The 27,330-nt window shown below is 39.9% G+C and overlaps 1 protein-coding gene and 1 long non-coding RNA gene across 2 annotated transcripts; one reads left to right on the top strand and one right to left on the bottom strand.

Moving 5' to 3' along the window:
• The first annotated feature begins 1,648 nt into the window (after positions 1-1,648).
• palm1b (paralemmin 1b) lies at positions 1,649-24,525 on the top strand. Its single transcript, XM_042436817.1, has 6 exons — positions 1,649-2,038; positions 13,936-13,978; positions 15,378-15,458; positions 20,246-20,361; positions 20,897-20,967; positions 21,218-24,525. Exons 2-6 carry the CDS (start codon positions 13,937-13,939, stop codon positions 21,595-21,597), a joined length of 690 nt encoding a protein of 229 aa, XP_042292751.1. The 5' UTR covers positions 1,649-2,038; position 13,936; the 3' UTR covers positions 21,598-24,525.
• Positions 11,982-27,312, bottom strand: LOC121913956. Its single transcript, XR_006100418.1, has 3 exons — positions 27,170-27,312; positions 13,562-13,735; positions 11,982-12,293 (listed from the first exon to the last, which is right to left on the bottom strand). It is a non-coding gene; the product is annotated as an uncharacterized LOC121913956 (long non-coding RNA).
• Positions 27,313-27,330: the final 18 nt, after the last annotated feature.

The following is a 27,330-nucleotide window of genomic DNA, read 5'->3' as shown; positions in this document are numbered from 1 at the left end:
TGAACTTGTGTTGGCATGGGGGCTGCCTACTCCCTAAAATAACTAGCCACAGGTAGCTTCTGATTTTTTACCTTTTCAGTCTTCTTTGTTTGCAGATGCAAATAGACTGCAGGATGATTACCTGTTGAAAAATTTTTGAATTCATTGTGTTTTTTTACTGTTACCATTTTACCATTACCATTTTTAAAGCTTAGGATACACTATTGAGTTATAATAGCCCAGTAAGCATTGATTTGGTAGTTTGCAGGTCATAAAACATCTAAATTGGATTCAATCTGGTTGAAAAGTGAACTTCTTTTTAGATCCCATGGTTACTTTTTAACAATTGCTTCAGTGACTGTATTACAATGTGAAGCAGTACCTAACTATATGTTGAAATATTGTCACTGAAATGTTATTGAAACGTTTATTTTTTCTATCAAACAGACTACACTTTACAAAACGAGAAAAACCGGACATCTGTAGGTAAATATTAAGCAATCTTTAACTCTCGGTGATATGCACCTGATGCTTACAGTGTGCAAGATTGATATTAATAGAAATACATCAATCAATTAATGAACTGTTTTTTCAAATTACAGGGGCTACTTTACATGTTTGCATGAATGTGAATATGATGGGTAATGCAAGACTGTGGTTACACACTTCACCAAACAATGCATAAACATGTAGTCAATCATCTGCAATATTTGCAAAAGCAAAACTAATGATGCATCATTTATATAACAGAAAACCATATAATAAAATAAACTTTTAAAAAAAACCCATTTATGAGATTATGTTAGTTTTGTCCCTTTATGTTTATAATAAACCAATGACACATGGAAGATTATGTGTGTCTGTTCTCCTCACTTTCCTTGAATACGGGTCAATTCTAAAACAACATCCATGATATATGAATCCTGCTGGATGTTAAAAAAAAACATTTCTTGATCCAATAACCATTATTAGATAGTTATTGGATCATTTCAGGGAAACCTGGAATGACAAAGAACATGTCTGCCACACTATCACCACCTGCTGGATATTGGATGCAGGTGCAACATATTTTGATCTGAGGATGCAGATGTGAAATAATAATTTGGGTCAGAAAAAAAACTGTGATAATAGGCGACTCCAAAATAGTTTAAATGTTTTTTTTTCCATCACTGTGACTGGTTCAGTGTGTTTTGACTAAATAAAAAGGGCGTAGAAAATCACTGCTTTAGGCTGCAAAGCCATTCAGCCTTGTAGCCTGAGGTTATTTATGTAACAGAATGAAAAAAAAAAACATTTGTATGAGTCGTGACATTGAACCTTTGCGCCACTAGATGGAGAAGTGGCACAGCAGAACTGGAAGAAATGGTCGTTCCTCCTCTCTTTACAGAACTGGATTTCATCCCAATTTTAGGCTGCACGTACACTGCTCTCGTACAGGCTCGGAGCACACAGCCTGGTTCCTTGAACGTCATATGATTAGGCTGGAGAAGAGCCAGCAGGGCCCCCGTTTGGAGAGGAGGACCCATATCTCAGTCAACACGCGCAGCCAGCTAGGGCCCCCTTTATCTCCGCAAGGCAGGGAGGCGTATCCTTTTCCCCTCTCCCACTCCCCTTCACATACCACTCTGACTCTCTCTCTCTCTCCCCCTCTCTCTCTCTCTCTCTCTCTCTCTCTCTCTCTCTCTCTCTCTCTCTCTCTCTCTCTCTCTCTCTCTCACCCGTACACTAACTAGACTACAACCTGCTTCAGACGACGCCCCACAGCCCATGAGATCTCCACCGTGCGGACGCGCAGCAGAGCGAAGTCCGTCTAGCGTCGTTGCCGCTCGAGAGGAAACCATTGGGGTCTTATTATTGCCGGGCTGTGCGCGCAGGCTGCCCGCGGCATCACCTCAGCAATAACAAGAGGGGTGCCAAGCCAGGAGAAGAAGAACAGGAGGAGGAGGAGGAAGAGGAGGAGAGGAAAGGGTGTTAGAGTATCCCGAATTAACGCTCAGAAATAAACAAGAAGACACCCTGTTTGGAAGATCTCTGCGGCGGGAAAGCGAAAGGCAACTGAGTAAGTCGTGATTTTTACAGTGTGCGGTGGTTGCGCCCGTGTTTTCCTCTGGCTGACCTGCTTTTGGTGATTTGTCCAGAGCTGGCTGTGCAGCGGCGCAATATTTAAGCTTCCAGCCCGGCAGCATCCTTTCGCTCGGACAGGATGGGATGACAGAGCGGGACAGAAGGATGGAGACATGGAAAAAATAAAAATAAGAAAAATAGTGGCGGTATCTTTGTGTTGCTAGTGTAATTCCTTACTGTAAACACTGTGTGACGGTCGTTGCTTTAATATGAGGTTACAACTATAATCACAAGAGGCGCAGCATCCTTGTAGGGACATACATTAATAATAAATGACCAAAATCAAATCAAGCGCTGGTTTGGTGGTGAATAACAAGGTGAAAATTAGCCTCACTATTATGTCATGTCAACATCCTTTATGACATGCCTAGAGGCCCGATTAAGCCATGATACAGCCAGGCCGACAGGTGTAACAGGACGACATGTTTACGCGAATGCCTTTGATGATCCATCATGTAATATCGATCTGCTTTGAGAGGAGAGTGTTTCAGGATGAGAGTTAAGATGTCTTTTTTTTTTTTTTTTTTTTTTTAACCTCGATGGTGAATTTCCAGTGGCGCCACCAGTGCATGGCCGTCACTGCACTGGGTGAGAGATGCTGACTGGCTACAGGCTGTGGAGGAGAGAGTAACAGGGTATTCTGTGGTGTGTTGTGATGTGAGCAGTCTGCTCCAACATGGCGCGCATGAGCTGATAAACCTTGGCCATTACATACTCCTGACTGGAATTTACACTGTGCAGTGGACCAAGCAGTTGGGTTTATAGCAGAGAAAAGAGACTGTGCATCCCTAACAGACTGAGTTTAGCTCAAATTAATTTCAGCTCAGGTTGCCATTGGTGATATAGTCTGACTCCTCCATCCTCTCCGAATATCACGTAGGCATGTGTGTATGTGTATTCTGGATCTGTTTCTCTTCCTGTCTCTGAATAGAACAATATCAATTGGAACAACTCCATTAATTTTACTCTGTTTTTGTAATTATGTTTGATCACAGCAGGTATAGGCACGGACGGACAAAGGGTGTGGGGGACAGTGTGTTTTTGTTTGGTCTTGTGTCCATTGTTTCTCTTGTGGGTTTCTGCCCTGTGAACTGTCGTGACTGTTGAGGACAACATCTTTGTTGACAAGACCAGCGAGTGATGTGATGATAGCTCAGTCTGTAAACAAAACACACCCATTACATTTCAGAGGGAAGCCAGTGAGTCCTCGAAACACGGAAAGGACATCGAGTCTTTGTTTTATTCAGCTAAATGACACCTGTTTGATTCCTGGACATACGTGGGAAAATAAGTGCGGTACAGTGTGATTCACTTCCCATCCTTCTGAGGTGACTTTGTGCATCCTTGTGGCATTTCATCCCAGGTGTGAATGTACTCATGTGAGTGCAAAAAGATGATGCTGAAAAGGGGACATTGTGACTCGATGCCATTTCTTAAGGGCGTGTTTGTAAGGTCAAGACGAGTGCAAGAATGATGTGTTTTGGTGTAACAACTAGATGGCAAAGTGTTCACCACTGGCAACATTTTTGGACTCTCTGTTGCCACATTCTGCACGGTGTCAAAGTTACACTTAATCCTTTAGAAATGTAGCGGAAAAGTACAAGATATGACCATATTTATAATTTATAATATATATTGAAACATTTTATGACCCCAGCTTTTTCAGGGAACATATAGGACGATAAAAAATCACATTAATTTGATTCCCTGTGGATCACAACCTCTATATTGTTAGATTACTTTAGATTAGTTTCATTTTCTGGAAATTTGTCATAACATACATCATCCATAAAAATACATCCCAAAACAGCACTCAAACTGAAAATATCAAACGTACAAATCATCACAATATGGGCAGAAATTATACTTTGTTCCTTTTAAGTAGTCACCAAGGAAGACTGACATGTTCATGCTATGATAAAAGAAGTTAATTGACAAAAGACAGTTCCACATTTCCAGCTGCTGTTTGTTGTCTATTCTGTCATTTTATTGTACGAGTGAGACATGTTAAGTCCACCATAGGCCTCAGTCAGGCTGCATGTGAGCTGAGGGTCTATGTCCGGTTGGCTGCCCTGTGTTGTGTCAGCGACTTGCAGTAGAGCTGACAGCACTCGTCTTGTCCACCCATGTCATCATCTGGCATCATGGCTCTGGACAGCTACATTTCTGTGTGTGTTTTTGTATTGTTTTGTGTCTTTGTATGTTGGCGCATTTGCAGCGTTGTGTGTGTGTGTGTACATTTTTCATCTGTCTTTGCATGTATGAGAGAAACAAAAAGATGGATCATGTGTTTGTGTGTGTAAATTGTGTGTGTTGATGACTGTCTCCTGGCCTGGCAGGCTTGGGCACTGGGATGGATCAGCTTTCACCAATTTAGATAGGGGAAATGGGCTGGTAATTGGAAGGCCATTCTATCCTAATCTTGGACTGTCAGTGAAAAATGAGGTGAAATGTGAATGAGTAAGACTCTTTACTTTACAGTCAAAGTGCCCTTCAGTAAGGTCTGAAGCTCTGATTGCTCCAACAGAAATCCTCAGGGAGCAAGACTGGGAGAAAACTGGTCACATCGAGCAGTCCTCTGGAGAGTTAAGTGTGAAACTGTTACCAAAAAAGAGCACACTCACCCAGCAATTGTCCTGATAAACACAGTTTAAAAAAGCAAAGGACATCCAAGAGACACTGTATTGTTGTTGCTGATAAATGCAAAAAAAAGTTTATTTGTCACACCAACTTGCAGCCTACACATTATTGAAGAAAAGGCTGGCAGGTTAAAGGTAACTTCTACATTTGAAGTGACAGCAATAACAATTTTAGCTCTTCCACCCCTGTTGCATGATTGCAATTTTTTAGCATTCAATGGCAGAACTGGTCGGTAAAGCATCATTAGTAGAGAACAGCAGGCATCTCATGGGTTCATATTCTGCCCTGAGCAAGTAGCCCTAGAGTGATGGATCTTTCTAATTACCCTCACTGACCTTGCCATCATTAAGAAACCATTTATGCAGCAGTCATAAAATCAGATCAGTAAGCTAGTTGTGGAAAATGAATGACATGCATTTCAGAGACTCTTAAAGTCACTGTTTTGTGCTGAAAGATGGTATTGTATGGTGAAAGAGGAAGTGGAAGTGAAAGCTTGCTCAGCAAGCATACGGGCTGATAAGGAGTAACATCTGGGCAGATAGTAGATGTGAGATATTATTAGATAATGTAGTGCAATCCACCTTGCCCTTTCTGTCTCTGTGTTTTTTCTCTTTCTATTAATCTCTGCCTCCTCTTTTCCTCCTGGATAGTCACTTTTTCTTTCCTTTTTTTTCTGACTTTCTCTCATTACAAACCCCTTCCTTGCTGCTTTGTCATGACAGATAAGGCGTGAGAGGATTTGTTTTTTTCACCATATTCTCAGCAGATAGTCTGTCTTCTGATAAATTGTCATTTTTAGCCACTAAGTCGTTTTAATCCCAGAGGGAAATGTGCTCACCAGTACGTGTTTGTTCATTTGTATATGTGTGTGTGTGTGTGTGTGTGTGTGTGTGTGTGTGTGTGTGTGTGTGTGTGTGTGTGTGTGTGTGTGTTTTTATGCACCCCTCCCAAAACATGTGCACACCCACACTCATATGATGATCATCAGTGCTGTTGCAGAGATGATATCAAAAGCACTATTGATAAGCAGCAGAGAGGGATAGTTCACTGTTGATAACCTGAATTTGACACCACACACACACACACACACACACACACACACACACACACACACACACACACACACACACACACACACACGGACATTGACATCTGGTTTAAGGGGAAGGAGGAGAATGAATATATGATCTTGTCCTCTTATAAATGAAACCGTTTATCCCAGAAAAGATTGAACTGACAGATATTAGAAAAACATACTTACATAAACAATGCCTTAGCCTCTTGAGAGCTTTAAGTGGGGATTGGGATCTTGCCATAAGGGAAGGCACCTATTTGGCCTAATGGTTCCTGTGTTAAGATTGAGAGGCTGGTACAGTAATGCAAGTCCACAGACTTCATATGTCCGGATGTATAGAGTTTGCTGATTGACCAAAGAGGCAGAGAGCGCACACTAGGACACAGGAGACAGTATACTATAGAAATGGACTGTCTGTAAACATAAAAGCAATGCTGTTAGCAAGTAACGCTGATGCAAATGCTATGAAATTGTTTTGAGGTAACTGAGGTAAAATTCAAGGATTAGAAGCATTATCCTCTTGTTTACTAATTGTTGTTTAACTTGACTAATTTCTTGAAATGCCTTGATAATGAGAGACACAAACAGGCATTTGCGCAACATCTTTGTAATGTATTACAGGCTGACCATGAGTTAGGCAATTTGGGTATTCACCCAAGATTTTTTATTGCAATGCCTGATCAAATGTTGGAATTGTATTGCAATGTCTATACGTATGATCAATACATTCAAATGATGGCATGTGAGCAAACTCCTACAAAAAGCAGACATCCAGTTGCACCAATGCCGCTCTTTGGTGTCAAGAAGAAAGAGGTTTGCAGGACTAGAAGACTGTGAGCTCCCAGATGTGAATGTGTGTAAGTGTATGCAAGCAAGCAAAGCAAAACTATGAAAGCAAGTGAAACAAAAACATGTTGCAGGGAGATGAACCCCTTATCCAGAGCATGCACATCCAAACCCTTGTGCAAAGAGTAAAACTAGCAGTTGCAGGGTCGCTGTGTTGTTGCGAGCAACCACTAGTGCAAAGTATCTTAACATGAAGTTCCTGTAATGGCCACTAGAAGCTGTCTCCAAAATAACTTTTGACTGATTGCATGCTTTGTATAGTAGCTAGTACAGCCATTGCATGCATCCCCATACTCTGTAGTCTTTACTGTGGTTGTTGATCTTCATGTTGTGTTTTTTCAGGGCTTACTGTTTGTTCTCTACTTGTTTCTGAGTGCGACTGTAGCCTTGTTCAGCTAGCAGCTTTGTTACGTTGCTATACACATCCAAATCCTCAATCATGCCAGGTTGTCTGTCACTTTATCTCCTACTCTCTTCTGATGGCCAGAAGCTCCTGAACCTTTGCATTTTATCATTTCTCTATGTTGTCTTTGTGTTACTTAGCTCCTTCTCTTCTACAAAAAAACAAAACAAAATAAGAACAGATTGTTTACTAGGGGATTTGTAGTAAGTAGGGATTATTTGATATTTATGCACCCTGCATTACAACCAACCACGTTCTTGAATGGCAAAACACGTCAAAGAATCCATTCATGTCACAGCCAACTTCAGACTTGCATCCACCTGAATGGGTATCGGTGAGTCCTTATATTACTCTTAACTGTGGTGTTTGCTGTTCACCCTTTTGCCCAAATTTGGATTTTCTGATGGTAGCAGTGAACCAAAGTCCAGGCTTCAAAACATCCCATCAGAGACTTATCAGTGACATTAAAGACACTGTGTACATGTACAGTCTACAAGCTGAACCTGTGTTCTGACCTCCATGCAGCAGCAGTAGTCTAAACACAAGGATCAATAAAGTGTCACAATAGCTGTAGACTCAGCATGCAATCCCTGGTATAAAAAAATTAACTTGCAAAGACCACGACTCAACAGATTTGAAGTGTAAAGGTTTACTGTTGCAGAAGTAATGAAGGTCGAGTCTTGTCAAGTGAAGAAATGTGGGCATGAGGCGAGTCAATGAGGAGGAATCCTGAAAGAAGAGTAAACGGATGGAGACATTGTCTCAGCACAGAGTATTTGAGGGGTTGAACAAGTAACAGGTTTGTGGAAGTTCTTTGGCAGGTTACTAAAAGTTGCACTTTAAGAGTCGGTTTATGCTTGATCAGAACACAATCTCGATGGAAAGGTATCAGGGGAGGAGGTTTCCAAAGCTATTCGACCAGCAATTCTGATGGAGTATACAGGCCCCTTAAGGCATCAGTATGCTTCAAAAAAGTGGTTATCAGATGGTTAAACATTATCCTCTCCAACTTCAGAAGACATTCAGCTGCATCCGACAGTATTTGTACCTTTCCAAAACCAACTATTCAACAATCATGCCCACCTCATGCAGCGATTAGCCAGATGTGCAGAGATGAGAAAGTAAGACTGGATTTGAACTTATTTCGCAAGTTCTACTACTTCCATAACTTTTCATGCGTACAACCAAGTGCAACACTATGAATGTCCTCAAGGAAAGATTGTTCAAAAGTTTGCCCCCCAATTTTGAACAAATCGCATCATATCTCACCCTGTTCCTTCAGAACAGGTATAATAAACACTTTTGCCTTCAGATGTGGTTAAAGATGTCGAATGAAGTAATTCTCTTCAAGCATAACCTAACCTTTAGAGTGGCCACACTCAAAGTGTTAAAAAGCATAAAATAGGCTTTGGAACCAGAGATCAATAAATACAGAAAATATTGCTCTTACATTGCTAAAAAGGTAGCCACATCTCCAGCCATGCTACTGGAAAATTATTGGGAACTATTGGGAAACGGAGACCACATGCCTCTCCTTTGCTGTTCTAATGAAGGTCCTTGAGGAAGAAGCGTTTGGAGCCTTGCCCAGCAAATCACTTCAGAAAGTAGGCTGTTGGTTTGTCACTTACAGAAAGTTACAAAAATTGAGTAATGCAGATCCTCTCTGTCTTAATTTGGAAAGGAGCTTTGCTAAACAATACTTCTAAAAGAGTTTATGTTGGTCTTTGTTAACCTGGATTAAGTTATCTTGATTTAAAAAGAAATCATCTTTAACACACTATGTAATTGCAGTTTAGTAGCCTATTGTGTCATGCTGACACTGGGTCACGTCAGAGCTAACTCACGCTCCTTTCTGACCTGATTATCTCACCCCACGTGTCTCAGTCTGTGTGTGGCTTCTCATTTGTCCTCTTGACATGGATGTTACACAGTATTTCACGCTCTTCTGTACTGACAGAGTTGTTTTTTATGGGCGACCTCTTGGGGAAAGAAGTTTTACCCTTTGACCCCTTAAACACTAACGTGACCTCAGCAGACTTCCTCCAGCTTTTATTGGCACCGTACTATTTATGTTTGGCACAATTTGTGTTGTGCCTCAGATAGAAGGATGCAGAGTGCATGTGTAATGGTAGAGGAGTCGTGTGTGGTGTGTGTGCACGGCCTGGGAAAAGTGTGTTTGTGTGTGTGTGTGTGTGTGGCCGGGCAGAAAGGCAGGGAGGAGTATTGTTGTTCCTGTGCTCTTTTGGCCTAAAGGAAGGAAGACATGGAAGTGGGGAGTAGAGAAAAGGAGAAAGAAGTGCCACTCCAACACAGTGAGTGTGAAGGGGATTTGAGATTAGTTTCCTCTTCCAGAGTCTCAGTTTTCTAATGCAGGGCCTGGGTCATTAAGCTCAAGAGTTATTTTCACAATCATCATTCTCTCTGAAGTGGAGACATTTTTGTGCCAGATTGTGGGTTTTTTGTATGTCTGTGTTGTGTGTGTGTGTTTGTGTTGTTGCTGCGTGTGTCTCTACAGGCTTATACATTTGGGAATTGCTAGAAATTGCTATCTTGTTCACATCTTGGATCTTTCCAGAATTTAAGAGCAAACAATAGTAACTACTTAGTGATTTAATTGCATCTATTTACTTGTGTTTTTGTCAGCATTTGACAGTGTGTGTGCATGTTGGGGAGTTTCATTATGGCTACCAGTTAAAAGGTTTTTGCTGTTATGAATTATCACTTGAGTGAACACATTATCCCTCAACATGGCAAGAAGGACTCGAAATAGGTTATTAGAATGTGCATTGTATAACTGGGAAGTTTATTTTTTTCAACCGCACTTTAAAATGCAGCAGTGTAAAATTAGTGTGAGTGTCTTGCCTCACATGTTTGGCTTTATAACAAACCACTCTGGCTGTGAGAAATTGTCTCTCTGGTTTCTGATTGTTTAACAAGAGGTTCTAATTGGCCAACCAGCTAAGGAGAGCCCTTGAAGTTTTTCAGTGTTTAAATCAGTTGAATATTAAAATGTTTCTTGAGTGATTCTAATAACTTCCCTTGTAGAAGTCATTAATTTTGTTCCTTTTTGCATGTTTTGCTAACAGAAGAGAAGAGAGACTCCATATGGTTGTAATGTAAGACAAGCTCAGGCATTGTGCATTGACATGTTTACTATCTAATTATGCACAGATGCTACAAAAACAAGCTTTGAACAAATCAGTCTATCTGAATATGTGTGAGCGTGGGAGGTGAGATCAAAATCTGCCAGATTGTTGCGGTGTCCAATTCCAGGTTACCGTGGTGTTTGTTTAAGATAATCCTAGATTAGTGGTTATGAGACCTGGTTTAATCTGCCACTGCTGCCGACAGATAGACACATACTGTAAATGGATGTCCTTTGGCTATCCTGGAGTCACACATTGTGACTGGTCTCATGTAAAGATCAGTACAGAATGTACTTGCTGACCTTTTTACTCCCACTATGCAGCGTAAATAATGAATATGATGTTCCTTAATCGACTTTTCAGACCACATTAGTGCAATTAGCCGTAACAAACTTGCAAGAATCAGATGCTAAAATTAACCAAACCCAGAAATGTTGTAGGGAGTGCTGAATCTAATTTGGGTTCGGTGCAACACACCTTTGAAACAAGAGTTTTAAATCCAGGCTGGGCTTTAGGTCAGCATGATATCCCTGAAAAAAGATGCTCAGCAGGATTATTATTCATTAGGCTCTAGACAAAGGTAATCTGTTTTGGGGCATTTCGGTGAAGATACTGAGTGTGTAAAGTGACTACTGGTGCCAGATGACCATGAGCACAATGCTATTAGAAGAGGATGCTGGTGCTCTATGCAGGCAGTTAATGTGTTCCTGGAAATGCTATAGCAGCAGTGCACTCAGCGGGGAATAGGGATAGTCATTAGTCTGTTTCCCTGACTTCTTCTGCCATGCACCTGCCTTGATGTATTGACAAAATATCTGTAGTTTTAGTGTGTTGTTTGTCTGTGAGTCTGCCTGTTAAGACTACTTTGTCTCTTAGTCCTGTCTGACTGATATTGTTGATCTATTTATTTATCTGTCAATTTGCCTCCGCTGGAGTAACAGCCTGCCTCCTTCGATGTCCTCTTTTCTCTGTCATAAATGTAATTACTGTTCTGACTATGCCGCGAAGACGTCTGTCTACAGTATGTGTCTGCTTTCCTTTCTCCCTGTTTGTCCATAATTTATGAGAGAGGCAGCAGGACAAATGCTCCCAATGTTCCGACAAGGTGGACAGATATTTTTTTCCAGTACATCTTAAAAATTCATCAGAGCAGTAGCCTAGAGGTTAGAGAAGCACGGCTGTCATTAAAATTTAGGTTTGAATAGTTGGACAAGCTCGAAAAATCTGTGCACTTCACCCCCAGTTGGACCAGTGGACCTCTGCTGTTAACTTTGAATTGGCATCGAATGCTCGGTCAGATTATTAGACTTGTTGACTTGTTGACTGAATTCTTTGATCAGATGGTTTTCTTATTTAAGTCATATTTTTTGATAATGTTAGACTATTTTATTGAGGAAAAGCTCTGTACAGTTACTTTGTGTTAACAAGACATATCAGACATAAGAAATATACAGTTTAAACTTGCATATTAACACTATGTCTACAACGTACGTTGAGATTAAGATTTTGAAATTTAAAACTGACTTTAAACGTAACCTGATGATTTTATATGAGCCATATATTAATAAATATATATTCAATGTTAATATGACATAGAATTCTATGTTCAAAAACCACAAATTATTTTATTATGTGATTAAAAAATATTTTGACATTCCAGTCAGATGATGATCATGTGATGTAACTTTCTTGTTACTATTCTTGGAACTTTTGTGTTTAAGCTGTTTCCAAAAAAACAGAAAATTCACAATTTACAGTGTTTACTGGTTTATTCATGGGAAAAAATGTTTTCATAATCACGGTACCCAACAGAAGCAATTGACATAAGAAAAACATATGACTCGTTCCGTCCTTGCTCTCAGTCTCATAGCAATTCCTGCCTGTCAGAGCTAAGCTGTGGGTGTGTCTTGCCGCGTCTCTGCTGATGCTCACAGTGACCTTTCCCAGGTTAGGACGGTCAGTCATCTAATAAAGACAGAGTCCTGCTTCCAGGCCTCCTTCATACCACTGATGAACTGATCCAGATGACTTCCCAGATGCGCAGTCAGCTAACTGCCATGCTCCCACTATAACCTGAGGGCTGGGAAGGGAAGGAGATTTAGGGAGAAAATAGACCATAAAACACTGTCAATGCACAACATACAGTAACCAGAAACTGTACCTGAATTAAAGGTCCTGATGATGTAATGTACTTTTGAATTTAAAGCCTTACTTTGAAATGGAATGATATAATTAGTCAAGGTGTATTTTATTTTTGACAGTGTTGGCTTTCCATATCCATCGCCAGATGTCTTTTCATTCTTCCTGTTTGTGCTGGATCAGTGGGAAAAGCAAAAATTAGAAAGAATGCGTCTAGACAGTATGTGTGTACTTGGGAGTTGATCAGATGATTGTGGTTTTACTTTTTCTCCGAAGGGTCTTCATGTGATGGTGATGTGGTTTGTTTGGAGAGCAGAGAGCAGTGTTTGTATGCATTGTTGGACACATACAGTAAAGCTAGTAATGTGAACCCTGTTTCTTACAGATTATCCTTCCATAACATACCCTTGTGGATTTTGTGGGTCCTAGAGATACATTTATTGGATAGTAAACTAACAAGCATGGAAGAAAATGCATGCTTCTTTATGTTTTGAGAAGAGCCAGTGTTGTTGCACTCCATGCCTTCATGTAGGAAATAAAAAGAATAGCAATCAGACCATTCCTACACCAAGGGCAAGATAGAAGGGATGTGATGTAATGAAATACTGAGTTGTTGTTTTTTTTTCTCACAATCCAAGCTTTGTGAATGTTCATTTGGGAAATGATGCAAGCTAATTCTAACTGTGACAGTGAGTGTCCTGTTCACTCATCAGGAGAAGTGACACGATCAAACGGTTCTAACACATTTATCTGGCGCTGGAGACGGATGGGTGGGGAGGGGTGTAGAGATATTTTGTCATAGCTCTTTTGTAAGAGTTTGGTTTGGACCAGCGTAAGCAAGAAATGAGGATCCCATTTCTTGGGTCTGAAAAAGGTACACTGCCGCTAAGATGTTATGTGTTTCATACACCACCTCCAATCTGTTGAAAACACCCTTTTTTTTTTACACATCCACAAAATAGCATTAGGTGCTGAACCACAGGCAACCTGAGACTGTAGTCCAAGTCAGCGAGGTCTGTTTCTTTCCTGAGAGTTTCACGACTAAAACCATTCAACACCTACTTGCTTGTCACATTCAGTCCTATATTACATATCTTCGCTCTCTGTAACTGATGTTCGACTTGCTCCATGGGTCATGGACAATGTTTTTGCTAAAATTAAACTGTATGGTTAACTGTAAGATTATGATTTTTGAAGGAGAGACAATACATTGATAGCTTTGTCCCGTTCCCTCCCAGTTGAGCAGCAGTCGCAGTCCTTTCCCTCTGGTTTCAGCTCTGCTTCCGTCCATCCTCCATCCTGGAGCTCTTGTCTGGAACCTATTAGAGCAGGAATCTCCAGCAGCGCCCTGCTAGCACATTAGCATGCCTTCACTGGCTCTCCCTGACAGGAAAGACACACTGATTTAGTGCAAGCAGACAGATATTTAACCTCAGTCACTGGGAAGTCGTTGGAAAGCAAATGGCTGGTGAGCGAATGCTACGGTCAAGGAATGTTGTTTGTCGCTGTGTGTAATGTCTGATGGTGGTGGTCAGATGTGTTTGTAACTCTTATCTTTCTCTCTCAATCTTTCTCTCCATCAGGATGGCTGAGGTGTCACAAGAGGAGAGACTCCAGGCCATCGCTGTAAGTTATTTCTATACACGCGCACACACACACACACACACACACACAACACACTGTCTTCCTTCTCCTTCATACATGCATTTATGTACACAAACTAAATGCCTTACCCCAACTCTTACCCTAACCCTAACCTAAACCTAATTCTAACCTTAACCTTAAAACCAAGTCTTAACCCTCCAACAGCCCTTTGAAGTAGTGAGGACAGGCTAAAATGTCCTCACAATGCAGAAACGTCCTCACTACACTAGTTTCAATAGTCCTCAGAAAGATAGCAATACCAGTACACACATACACACACAGTGCACACTGATGGCTGTAGAAACAACAAATCATTCCTGCTTGTCAAAATCTGACCGCCCATCTTAATGACTCAACCTTTTAGATCCCATCTCCCTCACCCATTAGAGGATACTGAAAGCTAATGCATTAACTACAGCTCTGTCTTCCTCTGTCTGTCCTTCTGTCTCTCAGTGTTTCTCTTCCATTTGATCTCTCTCTATCTTTCTAGACACACAATATCTAGGTTTCTTATGTATTTTAAATATATATATATATATGTGTACAATTTTTGGCAGTGATTGAAACACATTTGAATTTGGTTATGAATGGTTTCACAACCCAATAACTCTGTTATTAAAAAATCTGTCAATATGGCCTGGGTAGGAGGTGCTTAACGTACAGTAGTTGAGTGATGGTTTGTTGTCATATTTATTATCAACCAGAGAATAGCAATACCAATATTAATAGTTTGGTGTCTCATCAACATTTCAAACAGCTTCCTGAAGTTCATTTGACATTTCGATAGAGTAATATGTGCCTGTAAATATACAGCACAAATTGTACTATACTTTATACTTTAAACTATACATTAATGTCTATCATTTGCTCTTACTCTCTCTTTCTCTCTCAAAGCAGTTACATTGATTTAGAAATAATGTACTTAATCTCCAAAAGCTGCCATTAAATCATCAGCACTACTAGTTAAGACTAGGTCTGGGTATTTTTCAAAATATTAAAAAATGATATTGATATAGAAAACCGAGTTTCAGTACTAATTAGAGACAAAATAATTAGTAGATTAATCAATTACTTGCTTGACAGAAAACAATTTTGATAATTGATTAATTGTTTTAGTAATTTTTTAAGCAAAAATGCCAAAAAATCACTGGTTACACAATTCTGAATGTGAATATTTGGCAGTTTTCTTAGTTGTTGTTCCGACAAACAATGCTTGGTAAAATGTGAGGGGTGATTTTCACTATTTTCTGGAGTTTTATAGACCAAATGATTAATTGATTATTTAAGAAAATGATTGACACATTAATCGCCTTAATAATGACATGGTATGGCGTTCATTCATGGTATATTAATTAATCATGATATTCATGTGTTGTAACAGGAGAAAAGGAAGAAGCAGACAGAGATTGAAAACAAGAGGAGGCAGCTGGATGATGACCGACGGCAACTCCAGCATCTCAAGGTACACACAACCACACGCACACACACTTCCACATGCACATTTTGCTCATGCCCTATTTATACTACTGTACCTGTGAAAATACTCGAGATGTTATTAGGCTATCTGGAAATAAAATCTAGAAAAAATGTGAAATACTGTCTGAAAACAGCTGTTTGTGACTCTTTTGCTGCTGTTTAGGAGACAGTGAGTTAGTTAGTTATACCAGTTAGTGTGGCTGTGATGCTCTTCTTTATTGCAGCTTTACATTGTGATTTAAGCAGGTGATATACAACCAATAAAATCAATTACTGGTGTGTTCTCACTGGCAGTATTACAGATTTTAAAGCAAAAAGTAGCCCCATATTTAGCTGTAATCGCCAGTGTGCACAGGACATGGTCAGAGCTTTTATGAATCTTTGCACTGTCTCGTTCCCCTCTGTCCACTGCACCTTGACTTGCAAAACACTTTTATGTGCTTAGTAGTGAGCTTGGGACACATGTTTTCAATTTACCAGTTACCTGTTATTTCCACCTTAGGTAAGCAGATGTTGACACTAACATGAATCAGTTCCAGGAAAAAAATCAGGTCCCTGAATGAACAAGGATCTAGCAAGTTATTTCCTTCATTGTGTACATATTCAGTCTCACTCACAACTCTGCAAATACTTATGTCCTGAAAGATAATCGTATTGTATGTACTGTATTGATCTTATTCATTATGTATGTACTTATAAACAAGCTGAGTCAGTAAAGAATGATAGAAAGCAGCTGGAAAGTAGATGTACTTAGCAGCTTTCATCGTAGGAAGGAAGATTGTACTGTAGTGCATTCACACAATGTGAAGGGTGTGATGGATTGCTATTATTATTATTATAACGTGATAGAGAGGGAAAAAAATCTGCCCATCCGGTTTATGTAAAAAAAATATACTATGCTGTCTCTACTATAAAAACAGTACCAGGGTTTTAATCACCCTAGCTTTCATTTTGTTGCAACTGTAGCTTGTGCGTACTTTGTTTTGGATCTTTTCTTTTTTTCATCATTACCCTCACCTTGACTCACAAATTCCACCATCTGGTGTCGACAGACAGAGACTGAACTGTCATATTTGGCTGTATTCGACACCGTTTGAGAACATGCCAATACCACTTTGTTTGAAAGGGGCTTGAGCGCTTACACTGATAAGATGGATGTATTTATGGATAAAATTCTTGCGAAGTGTAACCTGAACTACTTCTTCCACCTCTCCCTAACCCGTACAAGAACTTGAAACAAGATGCTAGAAATACTGCCAATCAGTCGTGTGGGTTTTTTTTTGGGAATCATGCTCTGCACGTGAGCATTGTTAAACACCCACCTACCTACACTGAACTCAGCGGTTCCTTTTAAATCTATCTGTCCCACGTAGTGATATACTCCCTTGCTGCTGCTGTCACGGAATGTTCAGAATGGACAGCAGATAACACCAGCAGCTACTCCACATGCTGTTTATACACACACACACACACACACACACACACACACACACACACGCGCTCCCTAGAACACACACGTTCAGATCTGCATGCGTGCGGACACACACTCATTATATCAGAGCCAAGGCTTTTGTCAGCGTATGTGTCAGCGCTATCAAAGCTATTTCAGCCCCGGACAATTCAGCAGGTCACAGATAAGAGCAAAGGTTGTGGTGTGTATGTGCCTGTGCAGATGTGTGTGTGCGTGGGTGTGTGTGTGTGTGTTCGCAGTAATAGTGCCTGTGACCTGTGCTATTGCCCTTGCATGCTCCCACTTTTTCTATTTTCAGAGCAAACCTTTGTATGTTTGTATCTGTACTGCGTGTGTACGTGTGTTCGTTTTTGTGCGTGTTGCTGTATATAAGAACACAGAAGCCTCAGACAATGCAGAGGGCTTTGGCAGAGGAAACAGATTTTTGTCCCACTCCCACCAACAGGAAACAGCTCTTACACCCATAGCACCCCGCTTTGGTCTCACATGCACGCATACACAGACACACACACACACACACACACATAGACAGAGAGAGTAAGTGTAGTCATGCAGTGCGGGAGCATTAGAAGGCCCTTTGTGCAAACCAAAGTAAGTGTTCCTTTTCCAGAGGCAGTTTTCATGTGGAAAGCCCAATAAATGTCTCCATTTACACACCACATTTTTATAAGGGTGTACCTGTCCCGCCAATAAATCACACCAATACATGATCATACACACACAAAGTCACACTCTCGCAGTGCTGACGAAAATGGTAAGAGGAGGTAATATAACGTTGTTAACACAGAAAATGTTAATAGGAGTTCTGTTTTTAATTAGCAAGCCGTGACAGATATGATTATGCAAGCTGCAGCCTAGCAGTTTCTTTAATTAAAACCTCTGAATGGCAACATCTTATGTTATCTAAATACGGAAAAACACCCAGATTATGCGAAGCACATGAAGAGTAATGTTCCAATGAATTTACCATTGCCATACTTTATCAAAGTTATCGAAGGAAAATGTTTCGCTTTATTGCTAAAACAAGATTGATATCACTATCATGTCTGTATGGTAAATATGAAGCCACAGCAGTTTAGCTTAGCATAAAGACTGTGGCAGGGGGAAACATCTGGCCTAACTCTCTCCAAAGATAACAAAATTTGACCACCAGGACCTTTAAAGCTCACTAATTAACATGTTACATCTCATTTGTTCTATACATACAAAAACCGGATTTGAGGGGGGGGGGGGGGGGGGGGGGGGGGGGTTGTGTAGCAAGACTAGTTCTTAGCCAAGCACAGTAACTTCCGGGGAAGACGAATTATGTTACCTTTGGAAAGCTAAGTAAAAGTTTTGGAATGTCAGATTGTAGAAGGAAAGATGCAAAATGAAGTTTGAAATAAAGGTCTTCTCCCTACAGCTGCTCAGTGCATTTGGATGTGTGTGTGTGTGTGTGTGTGTGTGTGTGTGTGTGTGTGTGTGTGTGTCTGTATCACAGTTCCGCCCTTTGTCTGCTACGTTAGCAGCTTTTACTCCAAAGAACAATGGAGAGAGACATAACTGCAGCTCCAGCTTTACGACTGTTCGTGCCAGACTGGTGTGTGTGCGCGTGTTTGCGTACGCATGAGTGAGTACATTAAATGATGTCAGGCTTTGGGGTAGTAGGGTGTGGCGAGAGAGCGAGCAAGATTGAGACAGTAGAGAGAGAGAGAGAGAGAGAGAGGGGGAAGTAGAGTTTTTAGATTCAGTGCCCAAGAGACCATGCAGGTCTGGGGTATGAAGAGTGTTGAATTACACTGTATGTATGTGTATGCACTGTAAAGCTCTGTGCAGCTGTCTGGAGCTGAACTACTCTTTGGGGGAAGTAAGAAAAACCATCACTTTAGCTGATAAAAAAAATAAACACTGATAGGAAATGACAGAGATACACCCTGAGAATTACAACCTGATTCATAATACCATGCACAAAACCGAAAAGTTCATGAACTTTATGATGGATAGAGATGCGTATGAGAGAGGAAGAGGTGGGGGTCGAGTCAGAGAAGGAAAAAAAAAAAAAAGGAGGGGAGTTTTGCTGCAGAAATCCATGTTGCATCACTGGAGAGGAATTCACATCAAGCACAGGTCCAGATTTTCAGTCCAACTCGTGAAAACAAGAGCTTTTTCTACCACATTTCCATATGGCCACTCAGGGTTGTCTTTCTCTGCATGGTCCAACAGCTGCGAATAAGAGGCACTGTTATATTTACTTAAAGCATGCCAAGTATTTGTTTTGATACTATCTTATCTAGAGAACAGGGGGGATTAGGGAAGGGGAGTCAAGATAAGGACACAGGGCTATTTGGAAATTGATTTGAGAAATAAATATTGATAGTAAAATGAGATACAGAAGTGGAATGTAAGAGAATAATAAAGTGAAAAATCCCACTTAGAGTAAGATATATGTACCATTTTGTTCCCATGTTTATTTCAATTAATATTTCAAATTATTTAATGATTTTGTCATAGAATCAATTAACGAGTGTAATATCAGACCAAAAGCAGCAAAAGCAAGACTAAATAATTCAGTGTTTGCATGAACATTAACGTTAAAATGTATCATGTAAAGTAATTATAATGAGTCTACCAGTTCAGCAGCAGTAAATCTAGTCTATGCTCTCAAAGACATTCAATTCGTTGTGGTTTAAGATTAGAACTATCTTGTTTTTATCTTTCAGTGACTTATCTAGGTTTCAATCCTATGCTCAATTGAGTATAATAGGAGAATTATTTCTTAGTGTGGATTTTTCTGGTGAATGCCAGAAGCCCTGATACTCTGGCTTGGTGCCATAGTCCACTTGGCAAACAAGTTGGCAGCAGTTGAAGTGTGTGACTGAATCAGTGAGTGGCAGCAGTCAGCAGAGAAGTGCTGGATGCAGTCACTGGTAGACTTTTGTTTTACATTAGCCAAAGGGTTTGTCATTCTGCCTCAGTGAAAGTGTCACTAATCTCTCCTGAAAGAAATTACACTGATGTCCAAGTGAGAAAGGGGTGATAATGTTCTGTGTTTTGAGAGACTGAAGTTCTGCTATTGAATTAATCAACTGATCCTGATGAAAGACGATCAAAGGTCCCCCACCTGCTTAAGCTCCTTTCATTACAGCACACACACATCTACCCAACTTATTGGGGTGTCAGAGGCAGTTAGAGTAAAATGTTTTCTGCTTTATTAGATTTTATTGAATATGGAAGTAAATAATCCGCTTTACCTAATCACTTCTCCCCTTTATTTATTCTCAACATACAACAACATGTTGATTATTTGTTTTGTCTCCTTGCAGTCGAAGGCACTGAGGGAGCGCTGGTTGTTAGATGGAGCTCCAGCAGAGGAGGAGACTCAGAAGCGTCTGCAGGAGGATGAAGTGAAGACCAAACTCCTGGAGCAAGTTATCCTCAGGTCAGCATCTAAAAACTCCTATTAGTCTGATTTTGATACTGACTGCTGAGAATACTTTAAGCTGCAGGAAGGATGAAAATATATCCTGTCATTCTTCAAGCCACACCAATATGATCGTGGAGCAGAACCTGTCTGTTACACTAGATAACATTAGCGACAGAGGTGTTGCGCAGCTATGTTTTGAACTGCAGCCACAGCCAACTAACAGCGCTGATGACGTGTTTGATGTCATGTGGCAGTTATGCGTCGCATTACAAGTGACATAATCCAATTTTAGTAGCCAGACCGAGACAAATTTTAAAGAAATACGATTCCAGACTGACAATAAAACAGTAACTGTGGGTTTTTTTTAAATCTGTAAAGACAGTATTTTGTATGTTTCAATATTGCACTGTCGCTACTAAAGACAGCTTGAGAAAATATTATTGGTCATCATTTTTGGTATAACTGGTCATATGCTATGACTCGAAATTTGCAGATAAACATACAACATATACACATTACCATTTTGCATGTGTGTGTGTTTCTGAGCCAGGCTGGAGCAAGAGATTGAAGAACTAGAGACAGGGGAGCCAGCCAATAAGGGTGTGGCCAAAGAAAATGGGGGTAAGTTCAGTACCCATGGCAACATATGATCACACAGGAAACCATAGCAACTTGGCCTGGACACCTGTGTCAGAAAGAGAAAGAGAGCTATTAACAGCCTCTTCATTTGCTCTATTAAATTGTTCCTCTCTGCCGGAGGTCATTAAGACAATATTTCCTTTCTTTCTTTGTCTGTCTGACTTACCCTGACCACCCTCTCTATCTTCTGCACTCTCCTAACCTCTCGATGATACTCTGCTGCTCCCTATAGGTGAGAATGGAGTAGTGCAGACCTCTGGTCAGACCCCCAAGAGAGAGGTGACAGGGATTGAAGCCAAGCTCTTGGGTCCCAGTCCTGACCAAGCTAGTGCAGACAACCCCGTCACCCTGGTGTTCATGGGCTACAAGACCGTCGAGGAGGAGCAGGAGACCCGCACGTCTCTTGGAATGGAAGGGGTGGACGGCAACGTTAAGGCTGAGTTTGTTGTGATCGAGGATGGGGAGGGGAAAGCGGGAGGAGAGGCAGCCACAGAAGAGCCGGCTCCACCCAACGGGAGCATGGCAGAGAAAGAAAAGGCCAATGGGGGCGGGGAGGAAGGAGAAAAAGAAAAGGAGAAGAAACAGACCTGCAAATGCTGCACGGTCATGTGAGCTGCGTGTGTGTGTGTGTGCTTGTTTGTGTGTGTGTGGGCATGTGTGTGTGTGGGTGAGAACACACATGCACCTGTGCAGGCATGTGTGCCATTGCATGTGTCTGTATTTGCAGATGTGTGTACCTTTGTGTCTGTGTGGGAGAATGTGTGTCTGTGTCAGGACTGGAGAAAACAAAAACCGAAGTACAATTACACAGCCAATATACCAACAATGAGAGCCAATACAAGCTCCAGCTACAACAAGAACCACAAAGACTCATAAGTACACTTTACTCTGTATACTTTCTCTGATATGTATTTGACTTTTGATTTCTATTGATATTTTTCTATTTTTCTGTCTTGACATTTATATTGTATTCAGTATGTATATCTTTATTATGGGACTGTGTACTGTAAGTTCATTGTTATTATTGTTGGAAAAAAAAAGAAAATGTATTAGCTCTCTGGATTGTACTGCAACCCACTGGGGGAAATCTGGAAACTTAAAATCATTGTACTTAAGTCAAAACAGCAAACTATGAAGGACACAGATACTTAAATATATATATTTCTCTGTGTAGGCCTATCAACTATTTATCGGTCAATTTCATATTGCAATATTGTCTAAGATATTATTTTAAATAGTATTTTAATATATTGATATGGAATTATGTTTTATACAATGTATTTATTGTTTTTGGTTCTCTATATCATCTCCAACCATTAACTGCATGTAAGCTTGTAAGCACTACCAGATTTGCGTTACAATCATAACAAGTGTCTGTGCTTTCTTAGACTCATATGTGCTCATATCTTTAGTCACGCAGGTCTTTCTATCAGTAAATATAATTGGCAGTGTTAAAGGTATGCATTATGTTTAAAAAGAAATCAACAGCACGGAGACAAAAAGCCAAATTAGAATACTGACCATATTGCCTGACCACTGACCACATTTGTTTCTCATAGTTATGGTATGCAACACATGTACATGAAGATCACAGCTTTTGCATTTTTTTAAATAAGGCAAATAATTTACTTTATGGTCGATAGAGTCATGACAAATCATTGCGCAATGATTAGAAATGCTTTTGTTCTCTCAACAGTAGAATCAATGTAAATCTTATGAGGTAGCACTGCATGAAGCCTTGCAACTTTTTTGACTGTCTTGTCACTGTTAGATCTTTATATAGGCTATCACGTTCACATGAATGTAAACCCAGGGGTTAAATTGGGATCCGTTCTACCATAATGAGGAGAGTCGGGCTTGCTCAGCTCACCATTAAAAAAAAAAAAAGAAAAGCTTTTTGTCTCTTTATGAACCAAATAAAATCTGTTGATACTGTAATTTCACTGTGTGTTGGTCGGCTGCTGGTTTCTGTCCTGCTCGCTCCCAGTTTAACCCCTGACTCTTTGTCTGTAGACCTGGGCCCAATAGTACTTGAATAGATGAACAGAATAAGAAAATTATTTGGGGGCATTTGAAAAGACTTTTCTCACAAATTATACTCTCCGAGGATCTGAAATCTTTTCAGCCTAAGCCTTTTTAGTGATTATTGCATTGGTAAAGTTAGGAATCATGTGAAACTAGTGTAACCAGGTTGCTAGCAAGACAAACCATGCATATATCCTATAGCAATTCAAAGCCTTGAAAGCCTATTGAACTACATTTTGGCCCTTGTCTCCTTATGTATTTGGCAAACAGGAGAGGCTGTAGATAGTCTGGGTCAGTGATTTTAAGCCACCAATGTTTCTGCTCTCTCCCAGGTTCATCCATGTCTCTCATTCACCTACACACCACTATCACCATCATCTCATTATCACACTGTTTCATCCACATTGTCAAAACCACAGCTCCACCTTCTATGCTCGGAGACACACAGTTTAAAAACCTCTGAAGTTTGGTGCTAATCCTGAGTCTCATCTAACTCTCCATCAACCAACTATTGTTTAACTCGTTCTCACTCAAATCGCTGGTGAAGGGGGGGGATTGTGAGAACCTACTGCCTCCTGCATACACATATTGTTGAATAAGAGAGTCTTTTGCAACCTTCAGTGCCAGATGCATTTTCTCTCAAGTCCTGCCTACATTTACCACCAGAGAAATGATCCCTTCTAACATTCCAAGGGAGGCCAACAAGAGGTGTGGACGGATGAAATATAGTCTATGCTTTCCATATGTACAGTACAGTTCCACTCTAATTGTACAACTTTGTTTCTTATATTGACTCTCATGTTTTTTTCTTTCCTATGGCCTCTTTGCAAGGCAGTATATTGTATTTGATGTGTGTATTTTTAAGAAAAAAAAAAAAAGATGACTACATCTGTGTATTGTTGGTGCCTTTGTCAGGTTCAGTTGGTTGGACTTGTCTGTCTGCCGCCATTTTAGAAGGTTTTTCTTGCTCTGCTCCTGGTCAAGACGACCCACTGGAAACACTGCCTTCTTCTCTGGAGGGTCACTTCACATATATGGTAGAATATAATCATTTTTCACACAAACTATAAATAAAGACAATAGGTAATATGCAGACTACTGTTGGTGTCTTGAAAAAACTCTGTATCCAGTAGTTCACTCTTTTAAAATTGATTGATTTAACTGTGACTGGACGAATACTTTTTTTATTCAACACATATAACAAAATCTTTTTTTTCCGTAACTCCTTTCAACATTTTGGTGATACAAAGTTTATGCAGGAGACCAACTGACAGTCTATGTATGTATAGTATATACACAAGTTCCTATGTGCATATCTATACATACAGTATGTATACATAGAAATACATGTACACTTGGTGAGATAAAGCTTTGCTTAATAGTGCATCTCGGGACAGCAGCAGAAAAAGCAACCTTGTGTTAGACCAATGCCTGTTCATCTATTCTGTGGTCGTCTAAATGTTTAATCTTGAATAAAACTACTGTTTGTTTACAGCAAGTCAAATAAGTGTGTATGTAATTAACCAAATGTACACATACTGTAAATACACATAATCCATGGTTAATTATGCATGCGGCTCTGGCATCTTAGCTGATAGGAGTTGCAGATGGGTACAGGACACCCTTCTGGGAGACGTACACACAATTATATGCAGATAAACCATGCATTTACAATAGGACTAACACAATTGGATTTAAAAAATGAGAAAAAATTATATATCTATCATTTATGGGAAATGAATAAAGTAGAAGACTGAGGTCAGCGGTGTGATTGAGGAGAGGATATTAAAGACAGGAAGGAAACATTAAACTGAGTAGAATATTGAGCATAAATGGGATTTCAGCCTCATTAGAACTGCAGATGTGAGATGGCTTCGGTATTTTATGAAGTGCATTACCTAAAACATACCACTAGAGAGCATACGTCTACTGTTTTGGAAGTTGACCCTGTTAAAATATTGTTAAATATGCTGTAAGGCTGTGTTTGTGTGTGTGCCTGAGAGAGGGTACGGAGGCAAAGAGTTAGAGGCATTTAAACAGAGTGTTCATCACAGGGAGGTCAGGTACGCACTATTTAACAGTGCAGCTATAATTATATGGCTCTATGCTGCAGCAGTGCCACCTCTCATAAATAGCAATTGAGCCCAGCGTCAACGTGGCATATTCAGTTTGCATATTCTGTAATTGGACAGATTCTACCATTTAATAAAAGGAGCATAACTGTTCCACATCACGGGACAGGGAATACATTGTGCTCTTTTTAGGTCAAACCCCTGACAATGCTTTTCCAGATGACACAAACGCATAAACACAAATGTCCTGGATTTGACCAGTGGAATATAAAAGTCATGGAATACAAAAAGTAGATGGAAGTTTTAATTCAAAATTAATTTGAAAGGTGAAAAAAAAATCCCATTTAGGGGATAAGGAGTCCCACCACAGAAATTGGTTGAAGTATGGCATGCATAAATCATCCAAATCAGTCCTTTGGGGGTAAAGCAAAATCTAATTGCTGCTACAGTAACAGCAGCAATTGCTGCTCTGTGATTAGTTTGTTAAATGTAAACCCCAGTGACCCTAGACACAAATTAGTATGGGCACATGAACATAATGTAATGAAACACAAACAAAATTTCCCTTTAAAATCCACCACATTCGCCCCAAAATAACTTTTTGCCCCCAAAGACCTGTGGGAAACAGTGACATCAACATGTAGGCATCGGTGGTGTTTGAGCACTAGCTGGTGTCCATGGCTCATATTTTCCAGGAAGAAATTACTGTACACACACTTCCTCATCCGTGACTATTTAAAACTTTGTACAGCTGTCGTCAGCAACTTTATCTGTGTTTATTTTCAAGAAAACTTATCATTCAGTTTTTTCATCTTGTTTTCCCTAAATAATTATACAAACTGTCAAACAAGTATGAAGTATGAATTAAAGAAATTTATGTTTCTTTCCAGTATAGTATTTCCCTCTTCTTCATCATATTAATTAGCAGTTGGCAAGCCAGCATATTGGTACATCAATACCACCCACTTGGCTGGATTGTAAGTCACTAGATAGGAAGCAAAATAAAAACTAGGAGAAAAATTTGGATCAAATAAATAAATAATCTATGCTAGATCGTCTTTCATGATGCCTTCCAAATCAGAATTTCTAAAATAATGTTATCATGTTTTGCTTCCTACAGCAATAATACTAGTTTACTTTTCAATATCACATGTTCAACTGATTCTTGGTTGATTTAAGTGTGCGATTGCTGACCTCATTAACTGACCCCTATATTGCCTTCTTCCACATGTTTCCTTGTGTCATTGTCGTTTCATTGTGCTCTTGATTTTTGCAATTTTCAACTGCGTATGTTGTGTACATGATCTTTTCCTAACTTGATCCTAGTTTTGCCATTTCCATTTCTGAGACTGATTTATCTATATTTGGCATCATAAATAAGCACATACTGTGGGACTGTACTGTACATTGAAAAGGCTTGTGTTTTCTGCCTTTGAATTCCCTGTCCACCCGCTAAGACTGGATTTGTCAGGCTCCCAATATTTGGACCACCAGTGTGGGATGAATAGCCTACAGGTTAACTCTCTTAATCCTTCAGTGATTTTCCTCTCATTTGCAGTGGCAAAACCAATGAAACTACGTAAATTTAGGCTACTCAAAGTGTACAGAAGTTTACAATTTTGAGGTAGCGTTGTCATGCTTGACTTGAGTATTTCCATTGTGCGCAACTTCAATCAGAGGCAAGTAATGTTATTGTACTAGGCTAGATTACTGTACTGTATTGTAGCCTATTAAATACTAATATCTAACACTCTCATGGGATTGTTTTCTGCATGAGTAGTCTACTTTTACTTGTGATAGCCTACTTCAGGCGTATTTTGCAAAGATTCTACTTTTAATTAAGTGAGTTTTTGCGTGTAGGACTTTTACTTGTAATGGAGTGTTTTTGTACTAGGGTATAAATACTTTTACTCAAGTAAACAAGCTCAGTACATCTTCCGCCAGTGCCCTTTTCACATGCTTAGTATTCATCTTTTGAGGTTTGTTTATGTTGCTGACAGATATATTTATAAGATCTTATGAGGGCCCGTATATTTAACTGTGATTCCATACTAATCCCATTTTAATGAAATGCTCGGCAGGCTTACCTCTTCTTCTATTTTATCAACGTGCTGATAAGTCTAAGTAGGCTTTTAATCACACAAAACTTCATCAAAACCCATCCTACTACTTGATATGATTTAGCTGTTACTGGAAATTTGCCGCGGCCTTCTTTTTTTCACAAAATGATAGCCGTCTTGCCCAATCG

Source organism: Thunnus maccoyii, chromosome 16, assembly GCF_910596095.1.
Source record: "Thunnus maccoyii chromosome 16, fThuMac1.1, whole genome shotgun sequence".
NCBI lineage: Eukaryota > Metazoa > Chordata > Actinopteri > Scombriformes > Scombridae > Thunnus > Thunnus maccoyii.
Note: the sequence above shows the minus strand (reverse complement) of the source record. Positions and strands in the feature narration are given on the sequence as shown.

Excerpts from the sequence above, each read along its gene's own strand:
- palm1b (XM_042436817.1), top strand. The coding sequence starts at position 13,937 with ATGGCTGAGGTGTCACAAGAGGAGAGACTCCAGGCCATCGCT. Across the intron at positions 13,979-15,377 it reads AGAGACTCCAGGCCATCGCT|GAGAAAAGGAAGAAGCAGAC; the intron begins GTAAGTTATTTC and ends GTGTTGTAACAG. Across the intron at positions 15,459-20,245 it reads GGCAACTCCAGCATCTCAAG|TCGAAGGCACTGAGGGAGCG; the intron begins GTACACACAACC and ends GTCTCCTTGCAG.